General features: G+C 43.2%; 1 protein-coding gene across 1 annotated transcript in view; it reads right to left on the reverse strand.

Annotated features, from left to right (window-relative positions):
* The window catches only part of TEC (tec protein tyrosine kinase), a 66,497-nt gene extending 56,810 nt beyond the window's left edge, over positions 1–9,687 (reverse strand). Inside the window, exon 1 of the mRNA XM_063135271.1 lies at positions 9,614–9,687. Coding sequence (XP_062991341.1) covers positions 9,614–9,664 — 51 coding nt within the window. The 5' untranslated portion in view covers positions 9,665–9,687. The remainder of the gene's footprint in view (positions 1–9,613) is intronic.
* Between the last annotated feature and the right edge of the window lie 291 nt (positions 9,688–9,978).

The following is a 9,978-nucleotide window of genomic DNA, read 5'->3' on the forward strand; positions in this document are numbered from 1 at the left end:
CAGACAGTAGAGTTTGCTGCAGCCAAACATCTTTCTAACCTGGAAAGCTTCTTTGTCTTGCTTTTTGGACAGACCTACAAACTCGTTTGGATTTATTCTGTTTGCTGAATCCAAAGCTCTTTGGGTCTTTTAGTTGAGATAATCAAAAACTGATGCCAATCAAGGAACTACGTTGTAATCCATTATCTGCAGATCTTTACTGGAACTGTAATTGCTTATATGTAATTACTAGAATTACTGCTACAAAAGTTTTTCTGGGACATGAGCCTCTGTATTGGGAAATCAGGTATTGACTCTAAGGGTGAGGCTTCAGTGTCCTTCATATCTCCTTGACCTTCACTATGAACTGCAAAGATAGAATAAATCTGCATAAGTTGTTACATTTGCATATGGTCAGAATTCAGCTTTTTTTTCTTTTCTTTTTTACTATTATTCATCTTTTCTTGCAATATTTGGACTGCCTTAACAAAGGTGGGGATTTGCGGCGACGGTGGGGAGGAGGTTACACACACACACACACACACACACACACACACACACACACACAGAGCCCTGCCTCTTTCCTAATGGGCCTGAACACACACAGTCCTGGACAGTTCAACTCTGATCCTGAGGATCTGGTTCCCCATTACAGATGCCATGGTGGAATGTGAGAGTATCTTTTTCATCCCTGTAAAGCCTATATTATATAATTTTCTTTGCACCATACTTAGTTCTGGGGAATCATAAAATAAAGGTATGGAGCAAGAATTAGCTTCCTTAGAATCTGGAAAGTGCTGAGCAGGACGTTCTACCTGATAACTAGCCAAAACTAATTTCATAATAGCTCACAGAGCTAAAGATGCAGTGAGGGAAGGGTTAAGTTACTGTGGGAGGAAAGAGGGTCCTGCTGACACCAAGGTTTGATCATGTAAGAGGGGCTCCTCATGTACTCTGTTAAACTGAAAAATGTTTCTCTAAGTATTTATTAGTTGAGGAAGGTATTTTCATAGCCTCTGAAGACGACACTATGGGCCTTGCTAGACCAGGGGTTAGCACGGTTCGAGGCCCGTGCTCGCCCGTGCGTCCAAATGACGCACAGGGGATCCCAGCCTCAGCCAGGGCTCAAGCCACCCTGGAACCGCGCTAACCAGAACCGCTTGTAGCGCGGTTCTTCCTGCGGTCCCGGCCTCAAGTCGGGCTGAGTCCGGGACCACACGCGTGTGGACCGGTCTGCCACTTTTTTCTGGCTACCGTACTTACATGTGAGTAGCCGGGAAAAGCGGCGGATGGGCTGCAGCGCTCCCACCGCCACCGAGTCCCCAGCCTCCATTTCCACCCCCATGTCCTCGACCTGTGTTGGCCTCTGCCACCAAGTCCCCGGCCTGTGATGCCCGGCGCTGCCATATCCTCCAGCCGGGCATCACAGGCCGGGGACTCGGCGGTGGAGGCCATCACAGGGCGGAGACATGGGGGGGCGGGAAACAGAGGCCAGGGACATCGGGGTGGGTGGGAAACAGAGGCCGGGGACATGGGGGGGCGGGAAACAGAGGCCGGGGACATGGGGTGGGAAACAGAGGCCGGGGACATTGGGGGTGGGAAACGGAGGCCGGGGACATTGGGGGGGAATTGTGGGTGGGAGACATCAGGTGGGGTATTGGACATCGTGGGCAGGGGGCGGGCGGGGGGAGGAGAATGGGGCTGGGGGGCATCAGCTGGGGGATCGGACATCGCGGGTGGGGGCGGGCAGGAGAAGGAGAACGAGGTCGTGTGGGGAGAGAAGGAGACTTAAAAAAAACTACTTACCTTTCCTGGCTCCTGCTGCCTCTTTAAAAATAAAAAAATGGCGGCCGCAACAGCTCTCCTCCAGAGCTCGTTGCGGCTACCGTCTGAATAAGGGCGAGATCTCGTGTTATTCCTAATGCGAGATCTCCCCTCCTCTCCTCCGGATTATCAGGTAGGTCTAGCAAGGCCCTATGTTTATTTATCTGAAGAAAACAGAAAGCACAATCAGGTAAACTAACGAGTCCAAGCAAGATGTTAGCTATGCTGATGCTGGGTATAACAGATGATCCTCTGCAGCTGTTTTCACTAAGGGACACCACTAAGTACTTTAAAAGTAGTTTAATTACTTTTACTACTTACGAAGCTTTAACTACTAGTTAACTACACTGTAGTAAAAGTAAGTGGGATTACTACTTTTGTAACTACTTTGAAATAATTATGTAGTTCCAGCTACTTTTCCCCATTTAAAAATAACATATTAAAGTGTTTTTTGTTGTTAGATCAATCAAAGCAGTTTACAGAAGGATCTCTAATTCTTTAAACCAAGCCCATATGTATGTCACAGCAGGTCTGTAAACTATTTTCTTTCTAGGTCAGGCTGAACTGCTAGAATAGAATGTTCTGCAACCAGCCTCCTTAAAAATGCTGCACCCTGCACATGGTCCTAGTAGTTAGTTGTGGGAATGGCTCTGGGGGATGAGATGTGTGCCACACTCTCTGCTAGTAATTGCAGGCATACCTGCATTCTTCTTAGGCTGCATTCAGACAACATGATAGGCAATGGTGGGATAATAATCAATTCAACAGTTGTTTATCTGGGGGATACTCTCCAAACAACATGATAATAATCAACCGTGGTGTGGATTAGGATCAGCATTGAGTTGACTATTAGTCCATGCTGAGTTGACTCACTCATCCCCTGCCCTCTCTCCCCTCTCAGGCCATTGCTAGACCTAAGGTTTATCCCTGGATCGTCCAGGGGTCAAACCTGTTCATCTAGGTGACACACAGGGGATCCAATGCTCAGGCAGGGGCGAACCCTGGATGATCCCAGGATAAACCTCAGGTCTAGCTTTGGCCTCAGTCTTCCCACTAGTATCCCATCAGCTATTGCTGCCAAAAATCTATTCTGCCAGCTGATCTGCAACGGCAGCCACCGTTTTGACCGCTCTTGCCTTGCGACTCTGTGGCTAACAAAATAACCAACGGTAGCTGAGGAAATAACCAACGATGTCCTCCACAAACACAATAACCAGTGGTGGTTTAAATAGCCAACTCTGTGCAGCTTTGGTTATTTGCTTTGGTTATTTCAGCCAAATAACCAACCATGGGTAAAAAAACAACAACAACTCCCTCCACACAACACAATAAACCATGGTGGATTAAGTAACCAACTGTTGACTATTTAAACCACCATGGGTTATTGTGTAGTCTAAACCTAGTCTTAGTGACTGATTTGGTATATCTATTAGTATTTATGTGGCGTTTTCAGTATGCTAATAAATGATGAATTATTTGAATATATTTTGCCCTAGTGGATGAAAGTAAAGCTACAGTCGTTGACTAGCAACAAAAGCTGCTTAGGTTGCAATCCTATGCATGTTTATGCATAAAGGCCTACAACTCCTAGGGCATGCTGGGAATTGTAGTCCTTTTTCTGTCTAAACATTCACCTCTGATTACCTAGTTTGCACCATTTTTCATAAAGTAGTTGTAATTAATTACCATTCACCTACTATTTATAAGTAGTTTAACTAGTAATTTAATTATTTATCATTTAGTGCCCATCACGGAGTATTTTGGCTCCACTATTTCTACAGTTAGATAACTGTTGCTACCTCAGGGTTACTCTTCCATAACAGCTCACATGAATAGTCAAGAAAATTGTGGTTTTCCATCTCTGTACTGCTCCAATTATCTGAATTTGGTTACTGAAGAAAAAAAAATACCATTTTTTGTTTTGTTTTTAAACGAAAAGGAAGTTCTAAGGGACACAATTTAAGAGTTAACCCCCCAAACTGAAGCATTTGTCTTCTTATAAATCATATAAGTTTGGTAACTGATATTATCATTCAGATGCAACTGTGATGCATAAATTAAAGGGCTGGTTCACATATGCCTGTTTATCACTTGCCACCTACAATATAAAGTGATATGTTGCATGTCTGAATGGGCTATCTCAGATCGAACAACACAGTTGAAGCTTTCTCACTTTGATTCACCTCGATCTGTTTTTGAAATGTTTTTCAATGGAGTCAGTTCAGCTGTCATTCATCAATCATGCAAGTAGGGACATAAAATCCTATATACATTTGTGAGTGTGAACCACCTGTAAGGACATGGATGTATGGCAGCTTTCTTTATTCTTGGAGGTACTGTAGGAAAAGTAATGTACCTTTTCCCAGAGACAGTCCTACACTGATAGTTGAACGTTCAGCCCATGCTATCCCTGCACTGCCCTCCTGTATGGATGACTAAGGGCTTCTTTATACAAGTGATTTATAGCATTCAAAAAAAAATTTAACCTTAGAAACTTTGATGGTCCTAAAATATGTTGGGATTTCCTGCCATGCGCAGTCAAAGTTGCACTATAAAACAGCCACTAAAGGGTGGTGTTCCACTAAACAGGAAAGTTTTACATTACAGGTCATGTGATCGTTGCTCTCTTCCTGTGTAATTCAGCTTGTTTTAAATGCAGAAGCAAAGCAGGTAGCAGAGAGACATTAAGGAAACGAGATTTCCCCCTGTCTGAAAGTCCTGAAACACAGCCTGAAGTCTCCATATAGATTACAATTAATTGAATGCACTTTCATCCTTTTAGAAAGTGCCATGTGGATGAGCCCTAGAGGAATAAAATGTCTGTCCATGTTTGCAAGAAACATCCAACCCAGCAATGTTTCTTGAAGAGCTATGATTAGATTTCTGAAAATAAATAAATATTTATATTTGTTTTGTATCTACACACACATCTCAATAGGATGAGTTCCACAAATAAAACAACTGAATTGTTTTTCCCTTCATGTACTATTGCCACTGCAGAACACAATATGCATGTGGCTGGAGTTTTTTTGTGGTGGTGGCGAGGGGGGGGGATAAAACTGTATGTAGACAGTCATCACCACTGTGGCAGATTTGTCTTGTTCACTAACACATCAATATTTTTAACTCTAACAGTTGCCTTTTTCAACTTCTATTTAAATGTCAGTTAGCAGGAAAGGAAGAGGAAATAGAAATAAATAAAAGGAAAGGAAACAAATGGGGAAATGAATTACTAACTAGCTCAGAAAGACTAAAGAATTGTTCTAGCATTTTGTTCCTCCACTAAAAAAGCATTAAGTTCTATAGCTGCCTAAAAAAATACCGTGCAAATCCTAGATGTGTCTACTAAGAATTAAGTCCCACTGTATTCAATAGAGCTTAGTCTTAGGTCAGTGGGTATAGGATTGTAGCCTAACATATTAACATAAGCAAGAGAATTGCATACATTTATTCTTAAAAGTTTATGCTACTTACTTGCTCTGTATTATTATTATTATTATTATTATTATTATTATTTATTTATATAGCACCATCAATGTACATGGTGCTGTACAGAGTCTGTACTTTTCATTCTGAGAAATAACAGAGCTAGTTAAGGCTTATGGGAAGGATCTAGCCAAAATTAAATTTTTGTGCAGTGCAAACCTATTTATGTTTATTTGGAAATAAGTCCCCCTGTGATCAATGAAGTTATTCCTAGGGAAGCGTGCATAGGATTGCAGGCTTTAGCTCCATTAGTTTCAATGGATTGGTTCAAACACCTGCTTACTTCTCTCCCAATGAAACTTAAATGTGCTTAAATCTATCTGGAATAACTGCAAACACCGTTTTCTTCTGACATTTAAAAAGGGTTACTTTTTCATCTTACTGCAAGAAGATGCAGTGAGACATTTTACCCACTGATTATAATAAGATTGCGAGATGAGGTAGTGCTGCATCATAAAATCTTCTTTACTTTCCCCCCATATTTATCGTTTGCAAGCACCATGTTCCTCCATGCCATCTTAAGTATTTAAAGTCTTAATATATAAGATATAATCACTGACAACAAGCTAGCAGTTACCTACCAATAAACAGAACTCCTTATGTTATGCCTTACACAACCTGCTAAAACTAGCAGAAAAAGAAAAACAGTAGGCTGGTTAAGATGTAACACTAAAACATTGGACAGCATTATGAGAACAAGCTTACCTAGTGCCCAGAATAACTCCCTCCCTCTTCCTCCTCTGGAGTGCCCATTAGGAGAAGTTTGGAAGTTTTTGCTTCCATTATTGATCAATTGTTGCTTGCCATGGACACACAGCAGTTAATTTTAACTATTAATGGAACCAACCAACCCAATCTGAAATTTACAGAGCTGGTTCATTTTTAGTAACCACAGTTAAAATTAACCACAGTTTAGGATTCAGACATGCTAAACTGGTCAATCTAAAATGGAAATGGAAGCTGGAGGACAGGAAAGGAAGAGTGAATGGACCTGGGAAGAAGCTAGATCATTTTCATAATACTAACTCCAGCCACTCTCTTTGGCAAAAGCCTTTTGTGGAAACTGCATCATTGGTTCCTCTCTGTTAAACTAAGGAGGTGAATGTCTGAGTTATTCTGCTAAATGCTGCCTACAAATATGCCAGTCAAGATTCTAAGTCTTTTTGACTTGTTGTCATAATGGTTTTAGCACATACATGCCTGCAAAGTGATACACTATTCTGAAATGACTGAAATTGTAGTATACTTGCTTCTTGGAGGCAGCTGTGCTGAACACGTGCACCTCACATTGCCCTAAAATAAACTTAACAGGGCAGCCACCCATGCAAAAAATCTTGTTAACACTTTATGGAACGTTAAATTTGTCTGCAATATAGGAAATGTCCAGAACACAAGACAAAATAAAGCATAAGAGCATGTGATTTTAAGAGACATTGGGTGCATTCGAATACAATGTCATAGCAAGCTTCCAATTTTTGGTTTGTTTAGCTGCTCACACCAGCAGGAAGAGCCAAGCAGGAGCATTAGCATGCAACTTGCTTGAACAGTAAGCCAGAAACTTGGCTTATTGCTGTATGCAAACATGACCATTGGGTATTTATAGGATAGGGAAAATCAGATATATCAAAACAGGCAAGGAATCAATGTGACTTAATTTACTCATGACAAATTTACCACAATTTAAATGGGACTTAAATCCAACTTGCTTAGGCTTCAACCAGTAATATCGCTCGGATCCGCTCTGACTTGGATGCTATTGTTGATGCAGATCCAGTGGATGTAACTTTGGCACCTGCTTGTCCAGTATTATTGGATACCTTTCAATTTGCACAGTCCGATGATGTGGACAGGGTCCTTGGATTGGGAGAGCCACCACGTGTATACTAGATCCTTGCCCTTCCTGGCTTATAAAAGCTGCCAGAGGGGGACTGGCTGAGTGGGTAAGTGGAGTGGTCAATGCCTCCCTTCGCCAAGGAAGGGTCCCAGCCTGTTTGAAGGAGGCAGTGGTAAGACCCACACTGAAAAAGCCCTCCTTGGCCCCCACTGTATTGGATAACTACCGGCCAGTCTCCAACATCCCATTTTTGGGCAAGGTATTGGAGCGTGTGGTGGCCTCCCAACTCCAGGGATTCCTGGATGAGACGGATTATCTAGATCCATTTCAATCTGGCTTCAGGCCTGGTTATGGGACAGAAACAGCTTTGGTCGCCTTGGTGAATGATCTTCACCGGGAACTGGACAGGGGGAGTGTGTCCCTGCTTGTTCTGCTGGACCTCTCAGCGGCGTTCGATACTATCGACCATGGTATCCTTCTGGGCCGCCTTGCTGGGATGGGTCTTGGAGGCACTGTTTTACAGTGGCCCCATTCCTTCCTGGATGGACGGACCCAGAAGGTGGTACTGGGGTACTCCTGTTCGACCCCTTGGCCATTGGCCTGTGGAGTCCCTCAGGGCTCTGTTTTGTCTCCCATGCTATTTAACATATACATGAAACCGTTGGGAGAGGTTATCCGGAGTTGTGGGGTGCGGTGCCACCAGTACGCTGATGACACCCAACTCTACTACTCCTTTCCACCCAATTCCAAGGAAGTGGTTTCTGTGCTAAACCGGTGTTTGTTGGCAGTAATGGATTGGATGAGGGCGAACAAATTGAAGCTTAATCCAGATAAGACAGAGGTGCTCCTGGTCAGTCGAAAGGCAGATCAGGAAATAGGGATTCAGCTTGTGTTGGATGGGGTTACACTCCCCCTGAAGGCGCAGGTCCGCAGTTTGGGTGTACTTCTGGATTCAGCCCTGAGCCTGGATGCCCAGGTTTTGTCGGTGTCCAGGAGTGCATTTGCACATTTAAAGCTAGTGCGCCAGCTGCACCCATTCCTAGAGATGTCAGACTTGGCCACGGTGACACATGCCTTAGTTACATCCCGATTGGATTACTGTAACGCGCTCTATGTGGGGCTGCCTTTAAAGAGTGTTCAGAAACTCCAGCTGGTTCAAAGAGCTACAGCCAGATTGTTGACCGGGGCTGGTTACAGGGAGCATAGAACTCCCCTGTTAAAACAGCTCCACTGGCTTCCAGTCTGTTTCTAGGCACAATTCAAAGTGTTGGTTATGACCTATAAAGCCCTATATGGCTCAGGTCCAGGTTATTTGAAAGACTGTATTCTCCCTTATGAGCCTGCCCGTGCTTTGAGAACTTCTGGAGAAGCCCTTCTTTCAGTCCCACCATCTTCACAGGCATGCTTGGTGAGAACATGGGAGAGGGCCTTCTCGGTGGCTGATCCACTGCTTTGGAACTCTCTTCCCGGGGAAGCTAGGCTGGCTCCCTCCTTGATGGGCTTTTGGAAGCAGGCTAAAACTTTTTTGTTCAAGCAGGCCTTTGGAGAATAATCCAGCCCTCCATCTATGTTAATGTCTTATAATTTTGTTGTGTATTTTTTAATTGTTTATGGTTTTGTTTCTCTCCCCCACCCATGTATATTTTAAACTTTGTAAGGCCGCCTTGAGGCCCAGCATTGGGCAAAAGGCGGGATAATAATAATAATAATAATAATAATAATAATAATAATAATAATAATAATAATAATAATATGCCATTAGCAAAGTTTACTGACATGATATGGAACCTGAAGCAGATTTCATCATTCAAGCATTAGCCTAGGGTCTAAAAATCACAAAAATGTTGATTCTTAAGAGCTTCTGCTATCAACAGGACCAAAGCCAAGGTGCATTCCTGATTTCAGTGACATTAGTCAGAATACAGAGCAATTCATACTGAAAGTCACATAAACGCAAGTGTCTCAAGGCCAAGGCAGACCCATAATTCTTTCCTTGCATGCATCCTCCCCATATACACACGGTAAAATCATCCTGCAGAAGAAGAGTGCTGAATCCTCCCTGACCCTGCACCTTTCTTCCCCTCAGTCTGTTGCTGAGGCCACTATTCTATATTCTATATCAGAACCAAGGAATGGAGAACGTAGCTGAGGAATGGACCAAAGGGAGATTGTGTGTGTGTATGTGTGTGTGTAAGAGAGAGAGAGAGAGAGAGAGAGAGAGAGAGAGATGGGGTGGGGTGGGGTGGGGAGAGTTTAGAGTACCTCTCCTGTATGTTCATTTTACTCTTTAAATAAGACTTCCAACCCTACGCATCTGGACACACATATGATAGCCTCATTATGTCTTCTTTGGCCATGATGATTATTTGGCTAAACTTTTCTTATTGGAAGGCAGATAGAAACAGCAGAAAACACTGACATAGGAATGCATATTAATTGCACTGGGCACATTAAAAAAAATACTACAATACCCACTGCTCCCTCACCCACCTTTTTGCCTGCCCTTTTTCTCCTGCATTGGTCTCTGATCCAGCACGTCATGGGAGCAACACAAATTGAGAGGAAATTCTGTGCCAGCTGTAGAAATCAATGTGGAACTTCCTTGAAAATTATTCTCATGAAATGATTCTTCTTCTATTTCTCCATAAAGCCATCAGCCAATGTAGTGCACGGGTAAAACCAAGCCTCAAGGAACTGGGACCAAGGCGAAAGACAATCAGGAAAAAGCAGGGGGAGAAGAAACCACAGAGGAGGAGGGGAAAAAACCACTAGCATACCCTGTGACTCTGAGAAAGAGGAAGTCACATTTGGTGGGCGGAGGAAGCATCATTCTAGACGGACACCAGCGGTTTAGC

The sequence above is a fragment of the Elgaria multicarinata genome, chromosome 10, assembly GCF_023053635.1.
Source record: "Elgaria multicarinata webbii isolate HBS135686 ecotype San Diego chromosome 10, rElgMul1.1.pri, whole genome shotgun sequence".
Lineage (NCBI taxonomy): Eukaryota > Metazoa > Chordata > Lepidosauria > Squamata > Anguidae > Elgaria > Elgaria multicarinata.